The following is a 25254-nucleotide window of genomic DNA, read 5'->3' as shown; positions in this document are numbered from 1 at the left end:
AAACTTCTAAAGAAGTTGGGAGTAGAGGAGAGAGAGAAATCATTGGTTCCCATGACAGGAAAGGGTGTTGGATTTATTCTACTTTGCCCCAAATTCTTTACTCAGGGCATTTATTTCTCATTGCAAGAAGGAGATTGTAACTTTTAAAGAGCAATATCTATGTGCTAGGCAGGTGCTTTATTTATTATTATCCCAATTTTCATAAGAATCCAATGATGTAATTGCAAATAATCCCATTTTATAGATGAAGAATTAAACCCCAAGGTTAAAGCTGATAGGCAGCAGAATCAAGAATTCAGTGGACTCCCAGCCACTGTACTAAACTGCCCTGTGAGGATGGCTTCCCCACCCCCAGCAAAAGCTCTGATCTGACCATCCCCAGACCCAAGCGGCTCAGAGGAGGGGCCCCAACCCCTCCTGCCAGAAATGCCGCTGTCCTTCTGCCTACACAGTTTCTGACCCCCTGCCTGCATAGGGAAGAAGACTCTGCTTTATCCAGAACAGTTCCTGGTTTAAATATTAGGCTGCTGGGAGTGCCTGTGTGTCCTTTATTATTTTCCCAGTGAAAATTCTGATCTCTCATTCTTCCCACCTGCCAAGAGTGAGAGATCAGAATTGGGATTTCTGAAAGAATTCCCTAGGATTGCTCAGAATAAAAGCCCCCCCGCCCCCCAGCCCCAGGCCCGAAGTAGTCGTTCTATAAAGAAGGGCTCCCCTTACATAGCGCTCATTGTGTTTCAGACCCTGCTTCAAGTGATTTGCTTAAACTAACTCATTTAATCAGCACATCAGCCCTAGTACGTGTGTGCTACTGCTACACTTATTTTATCCAAAGCAATGGAGGAGCTGATAGGGCTCAGGAACTTGTGCCAAGCCACCCAGCTAGTAAGGGGCTGAGTCCATCTTTGAAGCAACACCATCACGCACAAAAGCTGGCATGCTCACTCAGCGCGCAGAAGGGCGTGAGCCCGGAAGAGAGGTGTGGGCTCCACCTCTGAAGACGCGCACGCATCCCGACCAGTCTGCGTCTCACAGTCTCTGACTTCTGCCTCAGACACATGTGTGCAAGGACATTTGAGTCCCTGAATGACCCCTATTCTCAGCTTCCAATTGCACCGAAAATTCTTAATTACATTTCTAACAATCTAAGGGTAACATGCACAAACTACATTTCACGTCCGTAAACCTCTTTATAATGATGGCTTAAGGGAAGCCCCTGTAGAGGCTCACCCAGTTCTATTAGGGTTTATTAACAGGCAATTGTATTGAGATAGAGTCACAAAACATAGAAACTATCCAAAGTATATAATCACTGGTTCACAGCACCATTATATCGTTGTGCATACAACCCCATGATTAAATTTAGCACATTTTCATTACTCCAGAAAAGAAATAAATATAAAAAGGAAAACTATAATCCTCCAGTGCTCCTTATCATTCCATATTATTGACCATTACTACTGGTGTGGTATATTTGTTTCTAACAAACATTTAATAAGTGTTACTCTGACTAAAAATAACACACACAAAAATAAAGAAATCTCCAAGCCAAAAACCAAACAAATAATATAGAAATGAATGACCAAATAGGTTGAAATTTCCTTGTAATTCAGGGGAAAGTTAAGTATAAAGGTAAGATATCCATGACACACATAATAAGTAAAATACAGCACTGCAAAAACAAAACAAAATAGCAGCAATGATTCAACACTCTTACAAGGACTACACTGAATCTGTTGCCTCAAACAGCTCCATCAAAATACTTCAGCAATTTAGAAACACATGAAGGAGGAAACAAAAAACAACAGCTAAAGAAGCCATTTTCTTCTCAACCTCATATAGCTAGAGAGAATTAGCTTTTAGAATGAATCTTACTCAATAAAGAAACACTATACTTTTGTCTAAAAACCTTTTGCTTTATAGCAATAGCCTTCTCATTGTCTTTTTAACTTAGCCCTTTTTTCTTCTGCATTTTTAAATTTCTTTTTGTTTTGTTCTAAAAGGCTTTAAGCAAAAGATAGATGTATTTTCGATGGTGAAGTACTTCAGATGGTTATCTGCAGGGTCGATAGAATAAAACATCTTGGCTGTATCATACGCTTTTAAAATAACTTGACCACGTTAGTGGCAATTATTTGGCTTACTCTTGATAAAAATGTTTGACAATGCAAATTTCCTTTAAATTAGCACAGCTGGATACACTTACATACTTCATTTTTAATTTTTTAAGAGTTGATAAGTTGACATATTTTTTGTATAACAATAAAAGGAAGTTAAATTGTTTTTAAAATGTCTCCACAAAAACAAGCAATTAAAAAAGGCTCAGCAGAAACCCTGATATGCCAACTATTGTCTCCATTTTACAGCCCCTGCTGGCACACCCACAGGGATGGAAACTCACTATCAACCAACTGAGGCTGGAAAGTTCCTCTGTAGACAAAACATGGCCAAAGGACTGGTTTGCCTGGGATTAATACAGGACCAACCAACGGTGATAAAATCAGGATATGTGGGCAAAGCCGGGCAGCTGGTCACCATAGATTTGCCATCACTGGATTTGGTTCAGGCCTCCAGGGCCAAACAGGTGAAAACTACACTCGCCTCTCCACACCTTTCAGTTGTGCCACGGCTCCTCTGGTGCACCTGAGTCTCTTCCTCTTCAGACTAAATCCTCCCAAACATTCATCACCTCGTCATTTGGGCTTCCCCTCTGCTCATTGTATTGCTCCTTCCACCCCTCCACACTGTCAAATTCAGGACCACCAGCATTTCCCCAGGATCAACTCTGTGCTCAGTTCTCTCCCTGGGACTGTTGAGCAAAGTAGAGAAGTAAGTCTAAACCTAGACCAGCACCTTCTAAATGGCACAGAGAGGGCCAGAAGTAACCCCAAAGACAATCAATGCCTCCAACCCCAGCCCAGGCCACATCAGGTGCCTTGCCTATCTTAAAAGGCAGCACACCCTACTGCCTGCTTTGTTTCATTGTCAGTCTCAACCTTAGACTGCAGCTCATGGGGATGGGATGTGCCTGATTCCTCGCTGTGGCCCAGGGCCCAGCTCCATCGTTATTTGCTCAGTGCATGTTGCATCCCCATTACCTTATCCTGGGCTTCCTCCCCAGGACAGCGCATCCAAGGATGGGGCCACCTGCTGCCTCAGGCTTGGGGGTCTGGGTCTCAGCTGGAGTCCAGATAGGGCAGGTTTGGCCCTGAGAAGTGGCCAGAAGACTTACCGCTGACCAGGCAGGGGGATGGAATCCAGGTGGCGGCCTCCAGGCAGTGCCATCATGTTGATCCCAATCCACAGCAAGGCCTGCCCACAGCAGTCAGGGCCCTGGAAAGAGAGGATAGAAATGCTCAATTAGGGCCCTGAGAGAGGCAGTGAACTCATTTCTCTCTGGGATTCAGGCCATGAGGAGTTAAGGCAGGTATGGAGGAAAGGTCTTCCAGACTTGCTCTCCTTTCTAAACCAGTTTGCACTCCACAGTCCTCCCACAAGAAAAGTCAAACCCAGATTCGATCACACAGCACCACTAGTCCACTATGAACCCTTATGATCTGTTCCTGTATGCCAATGACAAATATTCACCTAGCCCATTCCTAGAGACCACTGCAAACCTTCTCCTTAAGTCTCAGGCTTCCTGAGGACCTCCTCTAACACTGGGCAGCTCTCTAGAGCTTCCCCAGATGGTACCAACCCCCATCCCTGAATGCTTCAGCCTGGTTCCCTTACAACCCCAACTTTCCTATTACTGTGAGAGTACCTACTTACCTGCCTACAAAACCAAATAGTTATTAACAGAAACTGTAACAAAATATATTAACAGTGGGGCCAGACTTTGCTGAAGAAAAGAAGATAGGACAAATGAACTAATGTTATTGAAGATCGACTATGCCTTATGGTTACATAAAAATGACTACTAGCTATTAAATGTTATGTGTCAGGCAATATGTTAAGTGCTGTACTGTCTCATTTGTTGAATTTGATGTGCAGTATCTCACTACATTTAGTTTAACCCATATAACAACTCTATGGGCTAGGTGTGCTAATTGGAAACTGTTGTGTACCCAGAAAAGCCAGGTTCTTTCAATCCTAATCTACACTTGTGGGGGCAAACCTATTGTTTAGGGTGGAAACTATGATTAGATTATTTCCATGGTGATGTTGTATGTTCAGTTGTGGATGAGACCATTGATTAGATTATTTCCATTTAGGTGTGGCCCATTCAAGGTGGGTCTTGATTAGTTTACTGGAATCCTTCAAAAGAGGAAACACTTTGGAGAAAGCTCAGATGTTTGGAGATTGTGACAGAAATAGCCTGGGTGCTAAGCAAGGACTCAAAGAGATAGCCAGAATCTGAAAAGAAGAAATCCCCAGCTAAGAGATGAATCCAGAGTTTTCCTCCCAAAGCAGCTAAGTCTAGACCCACAGCCACTTGGAGTAAGCCACCAGAATCAGAAGCTGGAAGCAACAGAACCAGGAACAAGGACCAGCAGACACTAGCCATGTACCTTCCATGTGACAGACATTGGCCTTTCTTCAAAGTCAAGCTATCTTTCTCCAGATGCCTTAGTTTGGACATTTTTAAGGCCTTAGAATTGTAACCTTGTAACTTAATAAATCCTTTTTATAAAAGTCATTCCATTTTTGGTATATTGTATTCCTGCAGCATTAGCAAACTAAAAACAGATTTTGGTACCAGAAGTAGAATGCTGCAAATTGCGAATACAAAACATGTTGGAATAGCTTTTTAAATGGATAAGGGGAAGGTTCTTAAAGAATTGTAACATGCTTCATAGAAAAGGCCTGAATTGCTTTGAACAGACTGTTGTTAGAAATGTGGACTCTAAAGATACCTACAGTGAGGCTTTAGATAGAAACGATGAATGTGTTGTTGAAAACTGGATGGAAGGAGACCCTTATTTTAAAGTGGCAAAGAATTTGGCGAAAATTGAGTACTGCTGTTGGATGGAAGGCAGAATTAAAAAGTGACAACCTGGGATACTTAGCTGAAGAGATTTCCAAACTAAATATGGAAAATGCAGCATGCTTGTTCCTTGCAGGTTACAGTAAAACATGTGAGGAAAGAGATAAGCTGAGAACTGAACTCTTGGGTACAAAGAAACCAGAAATTGATCATCTGGAAAATTCTGGGCTTCTAGAAAGTAAAATAATAGTGCCCCACATGAAAATTTAGCTAAACATAGAACTCATCAGCCATTTCAGAAAAAGTCGGGATTGGAAATGGAGTTATCTGGAAAGGTTTTATGGAAAGTCCTATTTTCTGATGGCTTTGATCTCTGCATGCTACATGGAAAACCAACAAATTTTTTGTGAGATCTGTATAAGTGGAACCACTGCCAGTCTAGACTAAAAGGGACAGAAAAGGGACAGATTGAAGGAAAAATTACTTCAAAGACAAAGTCATGGAAGCTAAAGTTTGGAGTCAAGAAATCTTGAGTCAGGGCAAACTCACATGGATGAGTTTGCCCTGGAAGCAAACAGTGGGCCTTCTACCTCAATGTTCAGGAAGAGTTTTGGGGACCCAGGTCTTGGAGGGCACATGAACCAGGGACTTTGGGAAGCCTGGCTGTTACCCCAGTGTTCTGGAGAGATTGAGCATGTGCCCCAGAGATGGAAGAAAGTCTTGATGCTACCCAAATACTTAGAGCCTATAAAAAAGGTGGTCTCCCCAATGTTCTCCAAAGTTGCAGCATTTGGAGAGAACAGGGCTGCTGCATAAGCCCATAGAGAGGACCGAACTGCTGCTCTCTGAAGCCCCAACAATGAAACGTCACTCTATAAATGACTCTCAGACTTTGACATCTGATGGAGTTTGCCCTGCTGGTTTTGGGAACTGTTTGGGTCCAGTGACCCCTGTTTTCCTTCTAATCTCCCCTTATAGCTATGATGATGTTAATCATATGGTTGTTCCTCATTGTATAATGGAAGCATATAATTTGTTCTGAGTTTCACAGTTCCAGAGCCTATAACTGATTTTGATGAGATTTTGTACTGTTTCTGGCTTTGCATTGTATCTGTGTTGTTATTGAAATGTTTTAAGGCTTTTGTGATATTATAAGGGAATGCATATAGTTTTGTATATGGAAAGAACATGTCTTTTGGGGGTCCAGAGGGTGGAATTTGCTGGTTTGAAACTGTTATGTACCCCAGAAAAGCCATACTTTTTTTCCTAATCCAATCTTGTTGGGGCAGAACTACTGTTTAGGGTGAAAACAATGATTAGGTTGTTTCCATGGAGATGTGACCCACCCTAATAAGGGTGTGACTCTGCCCATTCAAGGTGGGTCTTAAGTAGTTTATGGATTCCTTAAAAGAGCTCAAGGAGAGCGAGACTGTTCAGAGATAACACAGATGCAGACATTTGGAGCTGCCTGGAATACCAACAGAGATGCTTGGATAGCCTATACTATCCACAAGAAAGCTGAAACACAGACATTTGGAAATGCAAAAGCCCCTGGAGATACCAGGAGCTTGCAGAGCTAAAAGAAGCTAGACAGCAACCAGAGCCCAGCAGATGCTGTCATGTGCCTTTCCATGAGATGTTAAGCAAACCAGAACCTGGAGAGAACCAAGGGAAGCCAAGAGAAGAAATCCAGAGTTTGCCCCAGAGAAGCTAAGAAAGGAGCAGCAGATGCCAGCCACATGCCTTCCCATGTGACAGAGGAAACCTGGACACCATCTGGCCCTTTCTTCAGAGTCAAGGTGTCTTTCTCTGGATGCCTTAATTTGGAAATTTTTATGGCCTTATAACTGGAAACTTGTAACTTAATAAATCCCCTTTATAAAAGGTGATCCATTTCGGTATTTTGCATTCTTGCCACTTTAGTAAACTAAAATAGTAGGTATCATCATTCCCTTTTAGAGGGAAACTGAAACCTCGAGAAATTAAAGCACTTGTTTGAGGTCACTGTTAAGTGGCAGATTTAGTATACAAGCTTGAGTCTGACTTGTGCCAGAATCTGTGCACTTTCCTCCATACCATGCTAATATGTTTGTTATATAAAATACAGGACTCCCAGTTAAGTTAAATTTCAGATAAATAATGAATTAAATTTTATATAAATATGAACCAAATATTGATACATACAAGTCAGCAAATATTGCAAAAGACATACTTATACTAAAAAAGCATTCATAGCTAACCTGAAATTCACATTTAACTGGGCATTCTGTATTATTTCCTAAATCTGGCACTCTACATGCTAATTCCTTAGCTATACACCACCATGGGTCTGGGCTTCCCTTTGATTATGCTTGAGGCTGTCTTGGAAAAGGTGATCCTGTAATGGGCATTTTGTTTATCTCCCCAAATCCACCTTCTTCAAATGATGTAATTTCACCCAAACTGCCACTGACTGGTTCAGGAAAAGGCATGTGACTCAATTCCAGAGAGTGAAACATAACAGGAGTGATTCTAGGAAAAGTTTTCCTTCTCTAGACTCAAGGTGAGACAGTATCGCTCACGTTAAACTTGAACAAGGAAGTCTATTTCTTCTTGACTGCTGGTGACCATCTTGCTATCATGACAAGAGATTGCTAGAAAACAAAGCTGGCACACCAAGAAAAAACAATCTGGGTCATTGATCATTGGATCGCTGAATCAACCAACCCTAGAACCTGACCTACCCTTACAGTAAGATAATAAAAGTGTTGTCTTTTAAGTCAGGTTTACAAGGATTTTGTTCTGTACAGTGAACAGTATTCAAACTGATAAAGGTGAACCACGTTCCATGTGTCACCCATCCCAGCACTGAGGATCCCTTCTGGTGCCTGAGCCAAGACAATTAGTATCCTTTTTCTTCCCTAAAACTAGCTTCCCACTGTTTGTCTAGTGCTACCCTTCCTTGGCCCATCCCTCTTCCTGGGGGGCTTTCCTCCATACTCTCTCTCTTCTTCATCTGCTCCCTTTCTACAATAAGGAGCTCCTTCTTCAAGCAATAAGGAAGCCTGCCTAAAGGAAATGGAAATTCTGTCAGCTTTCCCTAGGAGTAAAGCAACAGAAGCAGGATTGGCCAAATTCTGGCATGCCCTGAGTTTGAGGACTGCAGATTTTAAAATTCCAGAGGCAAAAGTATGAACTTGGCTAATGATACAGCTGAGGAGAACAATGCAATGTCCAGAAAAAAATGTAAATCTTTAACCCATGATTACAAGTGACCCTTGTAACAAGAGATCTTAATTAATACTGATGTGGCTGAACACAAAGTATCCTTGATGATGTTGGGAATAAAGAACAAAAAAGTCACTCTGGAAAGTATGGGGAAGCTGGAGCCCAGGATAAACTGGGGCATTAGATAATTCTAGAAACTGACTGCCATTTCCTATCTCTCTGCTTAGGGTCCCAACTAGACTAGGAGCATCTTGGGTGTGTTCCTGGCACTGAGCCAAGGGCCAGGCTCTTAGCAAACGCTCAATACGTGTCTGTTGAATGAATTCTGAATACATTGATGTTGAGCCCGTATCTTTGACTGTAACTCAGGATCATAATATGTATTTTACAAGGCTATTATAAAGATGACATGAGGTAGGAATGTGGAAGTACATGGCAAAGTGAGAGCTAGATAAATGCTAGTTGTTATTATTATGCCTTGAGTCTAACTCTGTGGTCAGTTATGCTAGGGGATATGCAAGAAAAGGAGATAATGCATATAAAGCATTTAGCACAATAACAATACTCAATGAGTGTTAGTTATCATCAATCTTATCACCATTGTTTTTCTATCATTATTGAGTAAGTATAACTTTGGAACCCAGTAAGCCAGTAGCTTGAAAAGGCTGGTGCAAAAGAAAACACTAGAAACAAAACAATGAGGTGTTTGTTCCCATTTTATATGTTTGCTAAAGAATCAAGAAAGGAAATAACTCCTCAGGACAAATGCCATGATGTAATTGGATGACGGTGAGTGAGCAGATATTCTTTTATTTCCATATTCATCACAGAGAAGAAAATGTTGAAAAGGAATTACAGCCTAACATGGGTAAGAAGACAGAGAGACAGTAAGGAAGTCCCAAAGCCCTTTAAAATTTGAACCAGGAGCCTTCTGTGGGATGAGGGAAGCATCCCACCGAGGAACACCTGGGTCTGATTCGAGTAGTATTAGAGGGACCCAGAGAAAGGAAGAGTTGTCATAAGGAGGAGGCTCGATGCAAGCAAATGCTCCAAATTTCTATGAGGTGATTTCAGGACTAAGCTCATTGGCTATACAATTCTAGAACATATTCCTACTCACTGGTGAGCCCATGGGAGCAGCAGTAGGCAAAGGAAGCCAGTTGAGCTCCCTAGTTAGAAGTCATGCACAATCAATCCACTTCATTTTCATTAGAGGCCCTTGGATTCTTCGGTGAAGGGAAGGCAGTAAGCCTTAATATATCTTTTTTTTTTTTTTTTGGACAAAAGTGACTTTTTTTTCTTAAATACAGTTTGTGATTGTGATCAGTCAGAACATACAATCATTTTTCTTCCAAACACTGGAGAATATTTAAGAAGTGAATATTAAGAACCAGGCATATTTCCAAATATTGTTCAATTTTAAAATGATATCTATAACAATTAGATACTACAGTACTGTGCTGCTTTATCCCTATTTTTACAGATAAGGAAACCAAGTCATGCTTTACTCAATTCACACAACAAGTAAGTGTTAGAGTTGGAATTTTTCTTTTAACTTTTTCATTATGAAATATAACATATTAAAAAAGCAACAAATTTCCAAATACATTTTAACAAGTGGTTATAGAACAAATTTCAAAGTTTGGTATGGGTTACAGTTCCACAATTTTAGGTTTTTTTTTTCTTCTGGCTGCTCCAAGACACTGGAAACTAAAAGAAATATCAATATAATGATTCAGCAGTCACATTCATTTATTAAATATTATCTTCTCTATTATAAATCTTCCTTCTCTCTTGATCCTTCTCCCAATCTTTATGGATATTTGGTCTATACCCATTCTAACTTTTTCATGTTGAAAAGGGGTGATGACAATATAAGATAGGGGAATAGAAGTAGTTGATGTTCTGGTGATGTGTGACCCTCTGGGTTTCAGGACTTGTCTGGTCTAGGAACCATCTGGAGATTATAAATTTCTGGAAAGTAAACCTTTGTAGAATCTCAGATAGAGCCCTAGATGTTCTTTAGGGTTAACAGGAATGAAATTTTGTTTGAGGTTTAGCAAACTGTGGTACTTAGCAATATCTAGCTGAAGCTTGCAAAAGAATAGCCACCAGAATAGCCTCTTTTCTCTATTTGAACTCTCTTAGCCACTGATACCTTATTCTGTTACATTTCTTTTCCCTCTTTTGGTCAGGAAAGCGTTGTCAGTTCCACTGTGCCAGGGCCAGCTCATCCCTGGTAGTTATGTTCCACATTGCCAGAGACTTTTACCCCTGAATGTCATGTCCCACATAGGGAACAAAGTAATGATTTTCCTTGCAGAGATGGGCTTAGAGAGAGAGAGAGAGGGAGGCCACATCTGAGCAACAAAAGAGGTGTTCTGGAAGTAACTCTTGGGCATAATTATAGGCAGGCTTAGCTTCTCCACTACAGAAATAAGTTTCATAAGATTAAGCCTCAAGATCAAGGGCTCAACTTATTAACTTTATTTTATCATCTTTCTTGCCATTTGTTCTTTTGTGTGCTCAAACTCAATTGTCTTGTCTTCTAGTTCACTTATTTTTTCTTCTGCCTCTTCAAATCTGCTGTTGTGTGTCTCTAGTATATTCTTAATTTGGTCTACATCATCTTTCATCTCTGTGAGAGCTGGTATTTTTCTATTTATTCCTTCAAATTCTTCTTTATGCTCTTCTAGTGTCTTCTTGACATCTTTTAGTCATTATCCAACTCATTTAATTCATTTAGGAGAGTTGTATGAACATCTTTGATTAGTTGTTCCAAATTATGTGTCCCCTCTAGTGTTTTAATTTGGTCATGTGGCTGTGTCAAATCTGTCTACATCTTTATGTGTTTTGTGATTTTCTGTTGACTTTGAAGCAGTTAATTATCTTGATATGGCTATTTTAAAAGTTGATTTCCTTTACTCATCTAAGGTTTTATATTTGCTTGGGTTTGCATTGAAGGTCTCTTTCTGCACTTGGTATGTTAGCAATTCCCTGCCAAACCAAGGCCTGGACCTCATACTGGGGATGCAACTGTACTTGAGGATCTGTTAAAAGCTAGGCAGAAAAGCAGTTTGACAGACTGCACTTTCCTCTTCTTCCCAGCAGATAACACTCTTAGGCCATCTCTTCCCCTCAGGTCCACTTCTCCTGGACTGGCAGCTTGCTGAGCTGGTTGGAGACCTGGTGCAATTCCAGCCAGGGTCTCTGGTCTCAGTGAGCACTGAAAGCCATGGCTGAGAGATGGGAAGTACACCTCAGTGGAGACTCTGCCTGTGAGCTTGATGGTTCTGGTGGCTCCTAGGCTCCTGGGTTCCCACTTGGAATGACCTTGGGCTGTGGGACTTGCTATTTCATCTACCCATGCCCCTACAGTCAACTCAGAAATGGCTGGTGGCTTGCGGCTCAGCACAGTGTTTGGCTCACAGCTCACAGCTTGGTGTGCTACCTCATCCCTGCCTCTCCGTCCAGGCACACCTGAGGTTTCTGGGCCTCCGTGGGAAAAGGCAAGTGGTACTAGACCAAAAAATTCTCTTTCACCAGCCAGTTGTCAGACTGGTTCCACTCCCCTCCCAAGAGGAATGTCCCCCCCCCCCCCCAGTCTCTACCATAAAACCAGGTGCCCATGGTGGTTTGTCTCAGGGGTCAGGAAACAGGGACTGTGCACTGGCTGAATGGACTCTATGCACAGGGAAAGCAAGTCTCCTGGGTTCCAGGTTTCCCACAGGATCTTCCACCTGCAGAGCTGTGAAGGAAGAGCTCCCAAGCCAGCTGCAGGGGTAAGCTAGAATGTAGGGATGCTCCATTCCTTTGGTCCTGCACTTTCCTGCATGCTCCCCCTTCTCCCCAATGGGATTATGACACAGCACACTCACCCCATTCTCTCCAGCTCAATTTATTTACTTTTTCATACAGAACTTCCCTATATAATGTAAAATACCCTCTCTGATCACTCACACTCTGGAACTACAGTTCCAATTCTTTTTCTGTCACTTCTCTCATTGTTCCATGGAGCAGGGGTGAATTCAGCCTATACTATTCCACCATCTTCCAGGAAGTCAAGCCTAATATATCTTTATTTCATTAAAGTGGTGGCCAGAGTCTCTCAGGGTACTCTGGTGAAATGTCCTTGTTCATTCATTTCATCCAGAAATTATGCAAGTGGACCCTGCCAGCTACTAAAATCTTGGTTCGCATGATTTCATGTGTTATCAGAAATTAAGGAGGCTCCCTGAGGACATCTGGGGTGCATATGTATCACTGCCCTATTTGCAGACTACATTAATATCTGTCTCTCTCCCCCAGTGGGACAGAACTCCTTGATGTCTGTCACAACATCTTATTCAACATGGGACTGGACACAGAACCCTACACAATGACCTGCAGGGTTAGAAGCAGGGACTGTAAATCAAATTCACTCTCAGAGAAGCCACTACCTACTTCACTAGAGATGAGGAATGGGGGAAAGAGACTATTCCTGAAAGGGGAGCTAGGGAATGAGAAGAGTTTAGCCCAGCTGATATTTATAGAGTGTCTATTACAATACAACCACAATAACAATAATAGCTACTATTCATTGAGTGCTTACTACATGTCATGCACTATTCTAGATTCTCATATAGTATTAACCCATTTAATATTGTCATCAACCCCTTTTTACAGATGAGACCACAAACATTCAATGAAAAGTACATGCATAGCCCAAGGTCATGCCACTAGTAGGTAACAGAAAGAGGACCAGAACCCAGGTTTTACGATGGGTGCTAGGGCAGTTGAAGATGAGCAAGAGTAACAAACAACAGACATTCATCAGCATTTGCTAATAGTCAGCGTGATCCTGTCTCTGGTGGCAGTGCCCAGTCCCCTCCCTCTCACAGACAGCCAAGCATTCTTTCCTCTCACCAGTGCCTCCCACTGCTCCCACCTTCTAGACCGTGAATCACCCAATTTCATCCAGTGCCTGCTGCCCTCAATGGCCTGACCAGAGGATGGAAGTACAGCCCTCAAAGAAGAAAGCAAAGAGCAAGCATTGCACTCATACGGTGGAAGAAGGAGGGATGCCTACTGACAGAGAAAAGGGGGGGCGGGGGCATTGTTTATTTGTTCTTCATTCATTGGTCCCCTCTGTGAGAATGATATAGACAGAGTTCTGGACCCTAAAGAGGCTAGGGGAGGGGAAACCAGAGGCCCAGCTAAAGCCTCAGAGAGTCACTCAGTTTTACGGAGAGATCTGTTTTAAGCCTCAGGCAAAGCACCATCTTCAGTCTGGTGCCTTCACACCCACCACCTCTCCACTGACCTAAGTCTGGCTCACCCTACTGAGCAGAGATTCAGGGAGAAAACCCTCCACCAAAGCTACACAGTATGTCAGGAAAGCAAGAATGGATTCGAGGTACCCACCCTGTCCTTGCCCTATGCCGATGAATTCTCTTACCAGGATTGCCAGAAGAATTTGAACTTTGGAGTCTACCAGACCTGAATTCAAATCCTGACCTTGTTCCTGATTAGCATGATTTTGGGAAAATCAACAACCCTTCATGAAGACGGTTTCCTCTGTTACACTTACTTGCAGGAGTTTCTTGAGGATTTAATGAGACCATTTGCTAAAGTCTGTGATCCAATGCTTGAAACATGGTAACCTCAAACAGGGAGTGTCTTCCCTCTTGGAAAGAGGAGTTCATAAATATATCTCAAAGCAGAGGAGCTACCCTGCCAAGTGAGAGAGGAAAGAAAGACACGTGTAGGAGAGATTAGGGAAGAGGAAACCCCTTCATCACCTCCCCAGAGGCCCTTCCTAATTAATTGAAAATTCCACCCTGAAGTCTGCAGCCTTATTTCTGCAGGGCTCTTGGCTGCTCCACCCCCACGAGCAGTGGCTAGTTTACAAGGACAACTTGAAGTCTTAAGTGCCTCTGATTTAATTCGAAGGCCGCTGCGACAATGGCTCTATTGGGACAACTCATTTCTGTTTCTGCATCCTATTAGAGACAGCCCTTACTCACCTCCATTTGGCTAACAAGCCTGGGACCACAGAGGAAACGACATTTATTTACAGTATATTACTCAGTTAGAACCAGGAGTAAAGTAAGCTTCTGCCATTGCCTGACTGTCCAATCTAGGGGCGGTTTAAGGCCATTTTGGGATGGTTTAATCAGCTAGGTCCATTAATGCAGTCAGCACAGTGGGACGGTAAATATTGTGGAAGGGAGTCAAGCTCCAGCAGCAGCCCTAGGCATAAGGAGGAGGCAGCTGAGAGGCTGGGGACAAGATCAGGCAGATCTAATACCTCTTCCTCAAAGATTTCAGAAAGTGCAAGAACTGGAAGGAACGAAAATGTTTGATCATCCCATCATTATACAATGCTTTAGAGTTAGAGCTGAAAGGCCCTGAGCGAGCCCTGTTTCTCTTCAGGGAAGAAATGGGGGCTCTTCCAATGCCTCTATAGCTGTTTCTCCATCTGTAAAATGGGGATAAAATAAACTCAATCTCACAAGATTGTTGCAAGCATTAAGTAAAATAATCTATGTGTAAGCAGTTGTCTTTCTTTCTGTCTCTCCCAATATATGACCCCACCCACTACATTTAAGAAATACCCTGACCCTCATGAGTCTCGGGGAAGACAAAGCCTGCTTCCCAGCATAGAAAGTGAAAGAGCCAGATACTTGTTTCCCAGCATTCTCTGCAAGAGCGAAACACATGATATAGGTTTCACTAATCAGGCACACAGGGCTGGAAGCTTAAAACTGGTAGCAACTTTCTTTCATTCCAGGAACTGCAGTGGTTGCAGGAGAATTGAATCTGGCATTGTTTCATCACTAACTCCTCTCCAAACTTTCTCCTCTCCAAACTGTTCTGACAAGCAGAGTGATCTTAATCACAAATCTAATCATATCACCTCCCTGTTTAAACCCTTCAGTAGCTTTCCATCACAATAAGACAAAGACCAAACCCCCATGATGTCTTTTACGTGAAGTTTTTTTATCCCCATTACATGAAGTGTTTGCATGGATGGCCTCTGCCCACCTCTCCAACATCTCTTCTTGTCATTCAGTCCACCTGTCTGCCCTCCAGCCACAATAGCTGGTATTTAGTCATTCCGGCAGGCCATGCCTCCCACTGCCCAAGCACCTTCACAGTGTTCAGTCCTCCAACCAGAAATGCCTCACCTCCACCTCCTCTCACCAAGGGGGTCTTTCAGATATCAACACAAATACTCCTTCCTCAGGACAGCCTTTCCTGAACTATGGATTCACTCAAGTTCCTCACTGTATGATCCCCTAGCCCCCTAATTATTTCTCCTCTATAGAACACATCACAGTTATAATTAAATAATTAGTTATGAAATTGACAGCTTAACATCTTTCTCCCTGGGGATCCCAGGACAAAGACTAGAGGTCTATCCAGCTTACTGCTGGATCTCCCACACCTGACACATGTCTGCTGCATAATGATCAATAAAGAATTGCTGACTGGATGGGTAGATCCAGTCAACTGGAGAGGAAGATAATTATTTCACCACCATTGTTGATACAGGTATTCAATAAGAGGACTGCGGGAAGGCCTTCTGCACACTGAAAGTGCTTAGTGTCCTCACATCCATGGAGACAAAGCCACTTGACCCTCATCAGTTCTTGTAGTGCTCACTGCTGATCCACCCCGCTGGACAGCCTCCCTCCTCACCCCCAGCTCGGTGCATACCAGGGTCTCCCTGACAGGCAGACAGATGGACCAACAGGTGGTCACAATGCTAAATGAAAACTTCAATATCAGGTCATCAAAAGGATGCTCAGGGAGCCCCAGAGGGCTTCTAAAAAGGATCAGATCAGAATGGGAGGTGGGGAGAAGGAATAGCAGAAAGTTTTTCAGGAAGTGACCTACAGCTGAAACTTGAAAGAAGAATGCAGAAACAGCAAAGGAAGCGGGGGAGGCTGGGAGGAAGAGCATGCCAGGCCCAGAGACAGGCATATCGAAGGCACACAAGTGTCAGCCTGATAAGACTAGGGAGCTGCAAGTCTTTCTAGGTGGACAAAACACTCTGGGCTGTAGGAGAGTTTAGAAGAAACTACCCCAGTGGCCAGGGAACACAGAATCTGGGGGAGTAGGGACACTTCTTGGAAGAGGTGATATCTGAGCTGGGGCATGAAACGCAATGTGCAAGTTTGACAGGTAAAGATGGACAAGAGCGTTCAGGAACAAGAGAACAGTGTAAGCCACAGCCAGGAGAAAGAAAAAGGTAGGACACATTGAGTTGCCCAGATCCCTCCCAGAGGGGTGGGAGGGGAGATTCCTTTTAATCCCTGGGCATGAAAGAACAGATTCTTTAGATTCTATTCTTGTGTGTGAGGGAAAGCCATCGATGTTGTTGGAGCAGAGGTGCGAAAGGACCAGGAGGGAGTTTGAGCTCACTTGGTGACCTGTGAATCCGATGGACTCCAGCAAGTGAGACAGGCAACATAGTTCCATTTAAGAGGCAGTTATAAGCATCCCAGGGAGCTCAAAAGCCTTGGGGATGGAGCAACGAGGACCTAGGAGTGGAAAGGAGGGTTTCTAAGTACTTTGGGAGGTAATGGCGAAAAGTCTCCTTCCTCACCCACAACCTAGGCCTCTGCTTCAGCTGTGGAAGAGTGATGACAGTCATTAGAAGTACCTCAACATTGCTGGCTGTGGCTGCTAGCATCCTGCAGCAATCAGATACTTTAAGAAACTTCATTCCCAAGGGAGCTGCAAGAAACCAAGCAAGCTGCCACCCAGCACTGTTGAATGAACCAAGCCTCATGAAATATAGAGCCTTGGCTCCCTGGAGGGAGCTCCAAAGGCCCCTCACAGGTGCCAGGCGACAGAGCCCAGAAAATAGACAGAATAGACATCAGGGCTTACACGGGTAGCCTTAGTCCCTTCCAGGGCCTGAAAACTCTAGCTGGTTGCTCAGAGGACTTGGCATCAGGTAGAGGGAGTGTCACCTAAACCTACTGCTCTGCCACTTAATTTTGGACCTGGAAGTGTTCAGCAAAGCATGGACAGAAGCCTCTCCTGATCAACTAGAGACATCTACCTTTGACCTGGGCCCTAGAAGGCCAAAAGGAATCTCATCTACACAAATATATTCCTAAATTTGATAGGGGTAAGGCTCTAGCTCCCAGCCAAAGCCTGGGCAACCTTCTTGGAGGGGTTCACTTCATAATCCTAGAGTATTAGAATTTGTAGGGGCCTTAGAGGTTATTCCCTCTTTGTAATAACAAGAAGGAGAAGAATAGGGAAGAGGGAGAAGCACTTATTAGATACTTAGCATGGACAGGCACTGTTCTAAATGCTTTTTTATATTTAATACTCTAGATAATCCTATAAAATAGGTTACTATTATTATCCCCATTTTTCAGATGAGGAAATTGAAGTACAGAGAGGTTAAATGGATGGGTAGAAAGATAAATTCAGAGCAAGGAAGAGACTCTCCCAAAGTCACACAGCAAACCAACAATACACCTGGGACTTGCCCCCAGGCTTCCTCACTTCCCATGGGAAGTTTAAATAAGCCTTTGCCTGGTAGGAACCTGGAGAGATCCACCAAGGCCTCAGAGTAGTTTACAGTAGGAAATCAATGGAGCCGCAGTTACCCATCTGTTAAGCAGAAATAATCATACAGCTCTTCCTCCTTTGCTTGTGGTTTTGAAGAATAGGGAAACATGTAGTGGATAGGGAAATTCGAGGGATTCTTGGTCTGATTCAGCCCAGCTTTGGAATAAGAAAGGGCGATTGACTCAAGTGTCCATAAGTCCAGAGGTCAGAGAGAGAGAGAGAGAGAGAGAAACCCAGTGTCCAGCTCTCCCCACTGAAGTCCATGTGCCTGCAGCACCTGATTTATATGACTCCATCCTCTAAATGGTTCCAACTTCTTCAAAGCAAGCCGCTTGTCAGTCTCCCCTACAGGAGCTTGTGTCACAGTTCCAGGAGGAAAACTCAAGTGTATGGGGTCAAGAAAGCCATGGCTACCACCACTTTGTGTCTCAGGGTGGGTTCTTCTCAACTCAGAGGCCCTACCTTCCCAGCTGTCCATCAAAAGAACCCCTAGCCTGGAACCACATGAAGAAGATGAAGTACTGCCATTCTGGGAATTAGTCCTAAGTCAGGCTTATCCTACTGGCAAAGAGGGAAAAACAAATGCTACTGACCTCCAAGACCTCAGGGGGAATTCCGCCCCTAAGGGAGCTTGGCTCAGCCTTTAGGCCACCCCCATGCAGAGCATTATCTTCCCTTTGGTTAAGTACACACAATCCAGGCCAAACTGCCAGGGTTCAAATCCGAGCTTCATCATATGTTAGCTTATGTGACCTTAGGCATAAAGTTTTCCTATCTGTCAAATGGGCTATTTAATGAGGATGTAGTGAAGATAAAATGGAAGTGATGACTCTTTCCTTATGGTACTGCTCTGTGGATCAGTGAGATCATAGATGTGAAGTTGCCTGGTGCACAGTAGGTGCCTGATAAAGACTGGTTCCACTTCTCTCCTGGTAAGGACATTATGTAGAAGGAGGGAGGCAGCAAGACAGAGGCCATTCTGCCACCTCCCAAACTATGTCTACCTTATTCAACTGCTTTAACTCTTTAACTTTTAAATTATCCCCTCTTACTTTCTAACTTTTCCTGATGGCAATGTTAGCCGACTGATCCAATGTTCCTTAGCTTTGATTTGCAAAAGCGAGAGACCTCTTGCACTCGGCCCAAGTCCCACGATGCTAAAATTAACAATCAGTATACTTTACGCTAATGACTTACTGGTTGTGGCTGCCACTTATAGACATAACTCTCAGATAAAGTCCATTAGAGAAAATTGAATAGCTCCAACATGGTGAAAATTTGGATACATCCTATTTCATAAATCATACTCAGAGGTAATACTGGGCAAACTACTTCCCTCTCTGAGTCATGATGAAGACCCAGGTTGAGGGGGTCTTTCTACACCCTTGGGAAAGAGGATATAGAAGAGAGAACAGTACAATCTTTAATAGTTTCATGGTCATAGTTTTCTCTTAATTCTAAAGCTCTGAGCAGATGATGGTGCCACATCAACAACCATAATAATTCAATCTTCTTCTCTGATCTCATTTCCTCCCCCAATTCCTCCAAACTGGAGTCTTTCCATAAACATTTGGAAGGTAGCATGGCGAGGGAATGGGAATCCAAAGGCTCATACCTGGGATTCCAATCCCAGTTCTGCCCCTCAGTAGACCTTTCTGACCTTCAGCCTCTTCAACTGAAAACGGGAATAGAACATACCCTCAGTGGTGCTGTTAAAATCACATAAAATGAAGTCATTTAGATTATATTGACTATCAAGCGAAATATTAACACCATAGGCTACTTTAACCAAGAGGCTAGTAAATAGTAAATGGTGTGATTCAGGAAATGTCATGGTCTCCATCTTTGGGCCCAAAAAAGGATCCATTTTTTTACACAGACCTCAGGCCCAGAGAGAAACTTCCCACTAAGGGGATTTAAAAGCAGACAACATTGACTATGTGGAAAAAAACAAAACCTTCCATGGAAGAGATTTGATAAAGATCCATTAGATAGAGACCACGCCTTGAATAAGCACACACAAGAACACTACGACATTTTCTGTGATGATTCATAACATTTACACTGAAGAAATAACATTCCAGCTCATACCCTGTATGACTAAAGTAGTAGGGGTCATTCAAAGGAAAATCCAGCCTGAACCATCCTTAGCCACAATGGTGAAGGGTTCTTATCAGTTCATTGGTGAAAAGGAACCAAAGATAAAGAACCAGGGCCCACTCTAGAGTCACTGCATATAAGCAGAAAAAAGAGTGTAAGCACAACACAATCATTCTTGACAAATCCTATTATCATTCTCATGACATCTTCATATAAAGAATCCTTTATGCTTGTGGGGAGTGGTCACGATGGTCAGATACATGAACCACAGGAGCCACAAGTGACTGTTTGAGTTAACATTTGGTGTATACAAAGGATCAAACATGAAAACAGCCCATTCACAGAGTGCTGTCTGATCAAGGCTCATTTCTGCCTCTATGACACGTGTCATAGTAACATCTGAACAGCGCTTTGCACAGTGTCTAGCACAGAGTAGGAGCTCAATAAATGTTAGTCTTTCCCCCAACAAAGTATTCCACTGTTCCCCCAAAATATCTTGAACTTCCATAATTCTATACATTGATCATGGCACCAATCCTTCTACTCTCTTCTTCTATCTCCAGGTAATATCAATCCTTCAAGAGTCAACTTTAATCCCACCTCAGCTTGGAGGCCTTCTCCAACCACCTTAATCTAGTAATTCCTTCCTTTAAAACTTAATCAAGCAGACTTGAGAAAGAACTAAATGGAACTTCAGCAAATTAGAAACATAATCATTAAAATTAAAAGCTCACTGACAGATTAATCATAGGTAAAGAATAGATCAGTGTGTATTAAAAGATAGAATAAAAGAAATTATCCAAAATGCAGCCATAGAGACAAGGAAAGAGAAAACATGGGAGAAATTAGGCTAAGGAATATAGAATGAAGTAGTCTAACAAACATTTAATCATATTCCTAGAGGGAGGTAAGAGACAAAACAGGGAAAAAGTGATATTCAAAAAAATAGTGGCTGAAATTTTTCCTAGAATTGTTAAAAGATAATTGTTCCAGGGTGGGCCACAGTGGCTCAGCAGGCAAGAATGCTTGCCTGCCTGCCATGACAGAGGACCCGGGTTCGATTCCCGGTGCCTGCCCATGTTAAAAAACAAAAAACAAAAAACAATTGTTCTAAATGGAGGAACTCCAGTGGATCCCAAGAAAAATAAATTAAAAATATATGCTTCCCTAGGTAACTCAAAAGACTATAGAACACCGCAGAGGTCTTAAAAGCATCCAAATACAAAAGAAAATTATACAGATGACCTCTTAACAGTAAAAATGGCAACTAACAGACGATAGGGAAATACCTGCTTACCAGAAAACAATTTTCCTAAAATTCTACATCCAGAGAAATTTTCTTTCAAGAATAAAGATGAAATAAGAGAAATTTTTAAAGAATTTACTTTAGGCAGAAAGAATAATGCAAGAGAGAAGGTCTGAGATACAAGAATGAATGATAAGAAAACTTACTTGTAACTACGTGGGTAAATCCAAACAAACTCCAGCTATGAGACACAATTATAACATTTTATTTGTGGGATAAGAAAATGAAAGATAAGTCAAAATATTATGTGTAAATTCAGAAGGGAATGACTAAAGCAAGTTAAAGTGCTCTAAGGTCCTAATATTTTGGGGGGAAGAGATTGGAGATGTACATTAACTTTAGACTAGTTAAGTTGTTATTACTGCTAAAGTTTCTAGGGAGCTCAGCTAAAAGAATAGACATAGAGGGAGGAATAGACATTTCTCTTCAAAAATGAAGAGGGAAAAATAAATGAATAATAAAGAAAGCAAGTTAATCAACCCAAATGAAGGGAGAATGATGTGGGCAGAGGAAATCAACATACTATAATAGTCACAGTAACTTGAAATTAACTAAACCAAATATTAAGGATAATATTTATATATTATAAATATATATAAATAATATAAATATTATAGCCAATTGGTTACAAGAAACATTCCTAAAACAAAAAGACCCAGAATGGCTTAAAGTTAAAACCTAGAAAAATATACCAGAACAATACTTACCTAAAGAAATCTGGTGTCACTGCATTAGTATAATATAAAACAGATATGTATATATTTTTTTACATGGGCAGGCACTGGGAATCGAACCCGGGTCCTCTGGCATGACAAGCAAGCGTTCTTGCCTGCTGAGCCACCGTGGCCCACCCTAAAACAGATTTTAAGACAATAAGCTTTCAGAGATGTAAAGATCTACCACATCATAATAAACAGTTCAACTCAGCAAGAAGATCTAATAATGAGAATGTACCTAATAACATAATCTTAAGATATACAAAGTAAAAACTGACTAAACTTCAAGAAAAAAATGAACAAATCCAGAATCACAGAGAGATTTCAACACACTCTCTCAGTAATTGTAGGGTCAAGCAAAAAATTATAGGCTACAGAAGATGTGAAGGGCACAAGTTAGACTTGATGTCTGTGAACAGAACATTGACTCTAACATGTCAGAAGACGCATTTCTTTCAAGCACTCATGTACCATTCTTTTTTTTTTTAATTGACTAGTTTATAGATTTTAAAGCAAGACTCATCAAATTTTAAAAAGATTGCCACTCTTCAGATCATAGTCTCTACCCCCAATATAAATACTCCTGTACATTTGGACATTTTAAAAAATACAACTCATAAGTCAAAGAAGAAATTATAATAGCAATGAAGAAATACTTAAACCTGAAAGATAATGAAAATATGCATATAAATGTATGTACTATACAGATAAAGTGGAATTATGAGCAAAATTTATAGCTTCGAATGCCTAAATTAGAAAATAAGAAAGTCTGAAATTAAAATCTCTAGCTTATAGCAACATAAGAAATTTTAAAAAGGGAAAAGAAATCTCAAGGAAAATAAAGGACTAAACAAAACACAAACACAAGCAAAATGATCAATACAGTTTAAAGTTAGTTTTAGAAAGCACAAATAAAACAGACAAGCCTGGTAAGATTAATCAGATGAAAAAAGAAGAAACACAAATAAACAATATTATGAATAAAACCAATACTACAGATGCAACATAGATAAGACAGAAGAATATTATGGACAGCTTCATGCAATAACATTAAAATATAAATGAACTAGAAAAACCGTAGAAAAATATAATTTACCAAAATAGATGTGAGAAGAAATAGATCTATAACCATTGAGTGAATGAATCAGTAGTTTAAAATCTTCCCATAAGGAAAACACCAGGCCCTGGGAATTTCAAGATTGAGTTTCCATCATTCAAGGGACAGATATACTTACTCAAACTCTCAAATAGGAACAAAGAAAACCCACTCTGACTCATTTTGTAAATCTGACATAACTTTGATACTGAAACTAATCAATAACACAAGAAAGGAAATTCATAACTCAATCTCATATATGAACACAGATGTATCCTAAACAAAATATTAGCAATGAAATCCAGCTACGCATGAAAAGAGTAATCCATAAAGATGGAGTTGGTTTTGGCCTAGGAACAATGGCTATCAACATCAGAGAAGAGATTGGTGGAGCTCACCATATTAACAGGTTAAAGGAGAAAATCCTAATAATCACCTCAATAAATGAGGAAAAGTAATTTAATAAAATTCAAAAGACATTCATAAGACCTTTCAGGAAATTAAGAATAGGAGGAACCTTCCTTAGGTTGATTAAAGGGCATCTACAAAAACAAAAACAAAAAAGCATAGCAAACAGCATACTTAATGATGAAATATTGAAAGCATTTCCTATGAAATCAGAAAGAAAATAAAGATACCCAGCTGTCATCCTCTCTATTCAATATTTTATTAGAGATCTTAGCTTGTGTAGAAAGAAAGAAAATGTGTAAGAATAGAAAGAAACAAGATTGTCATTATTCACAAGTGATGTGATTTCCCACCAGGCTACTCCATCTATTTGTGCACAACAGCACCCAGCAAGGGGGGAAGTGGCTGCTGAAAGCAGTGTCTGCTCGGGTCACCCTGCCAGGCAACCTGGGTCCACCACCCAAGTGTTCATACCAGACAAGGTGTTCTCACTAATGCTCACAAAGATAGATGTACCAGCAAGTCATCCTCATTGCCCATATAGAAAACCCAAAAATATCTGCACACAAATTATTTTTACCTTATAAAAGAGTTTAGAAAGGTAGCTAGAAATGAATACACAAATGTCAAGCAGACACCAGCACAAACATAAAGTGAAGTATAGAAGTGAAGCCATTAATACTAGCAACAGAAATATATAAGGTATGTAGAAATGAATACAGTGGAAAATGTACAAGTTCCTTATTGAGGAAATGGTAACACTTTTAAAAAGATATTAAACCCAAAAGGTAAAACAAAAGAGCACAGAGCAGCAGCCAAGAAACCTGTAGCCTAGTCTCAACTCTATCAGTAACTAATTGTGTGACCTTAGTCAAGTTACTTACCCTCTCTGGTTCTCTTTTCTCACTTTGGCAAAGTGAAAATAATAAAATATCTTTGGTTTCTTGGCAGTAGTCATAAAATTGAAATATAATAATGGATATGACACTCCCTACATGAGTCCATTAAAATATAAAAGTATTTTTGTTAGACAATATTGTCTGTGGATGTTAAGAGTCGCTTAAGAGACCTAAAGGAATGGATCCACAAAGGTGGAATTGCAAGCAAGCAAAGTGAAAAATGAGCTTTGGTCAAGAAGAGAAGTCTGGAAGCTAAGGTCTTAATCAAAATCCCTGATTGGCATCATAATCTGAGCAAGAAACCTGAATGTTATAGCAGGAAAGGCCAAGGATTGTTTTCTCTAATCCTGTCTTTTACCCAAAAGGAAAGTAAGACCGGAGAGGGCAATTGATTTCCCCAAGTCACTCAGAAAATCTATGACTGAACCCAGACTAAAACCCAAGTTACTTCCAGTCTTCCTTTCAGATTCCATCCAAAACCTTGCCCAGGTCATGACTGCTACCTTGGAGAGCATAATGAGCTCACATCTGAAGAAAACAACACTGCTTTCCCCAGGACATTTACTAAGGGATGCTGAACTGGGGGACACTTGTCTTCCTGTGTCTATGACTTCAGCTTGCTCACTAGGATAGTTCAATCCTCTCCATGTGGAAATCCTTTTGCCAACTGTACAGAATAAGACATCAGAAAGTGTTGACCAACAGTTTAAGAACCAATTATCCATGCGGCGCAGAGCCCAGGACCTGGGCTGGCAAGAGATATGGCCAAACTCCCTCGGCCCTTAATGCAGGGCCGAGGTGCATTAAGGGGAAATTCCATTTGAAATCCTGTTGTTGAACCACAGACTTCTGCACGCTGGGGAGAGAGCAGGATCTGTTCTTAAAGAAGTGCCCTTTAGTTGGGGAAATAGAGGAAAAAATAAATGGGTTTGGTGAAGTCTCTGGTAGCTGAGACTCAGGCCAAACCAAGCACTGGACTTATTAAAGCCCCAGATATCAACCCAGGTGCCCACCCAGAG

At 41.5% G+C, this 25254-nt stretch overlaps 1 protein-coding gene across 1 annotated transcript in view; it reads right to left on the bottom strand.

Annotated features, from left to right (window-relative positions):
* Positions 1 to 25254, bottom strand: part of INSC (INSC spindle orientation adaptor protein) — a 141717-nt gene that overhangs the window by 98046 nt on the left and 18417 nt on the right. Inside the window, exon 2 of the mRNA XM_077112258.1 lies at positions 3233 to 3333. Coding sequence (XP_076968373.1) covers positions 3233 to 3288 — 56 coding nt within the window. The 5' untranslated portion in view covers positions 3289 to 3333. The remainder of the gene's footprint in view (positions 1 to 3232; positions 3334 to 25254) is intronic.

This window comes from Tamandua tetradactyla, chromosome 8, assembly GCF_023851605.1.
Source record: "Tamandua tetradactyla isolate mTamTet1 chromosome 8, mTamTet1.pri, whole genome shotgun sequence".
In the NCBI taxonomy this organism is placed as follows: domain Eukaryota; kingdom Metazoa; phylum Chordata; class Mammalia; order Pilosa; family Myrmecophagidae; genus Tamandua; species Tamandua tetradactyla.
This window is presented reverse-complemented; position numbering and strand designations above follow the sequence as displayed.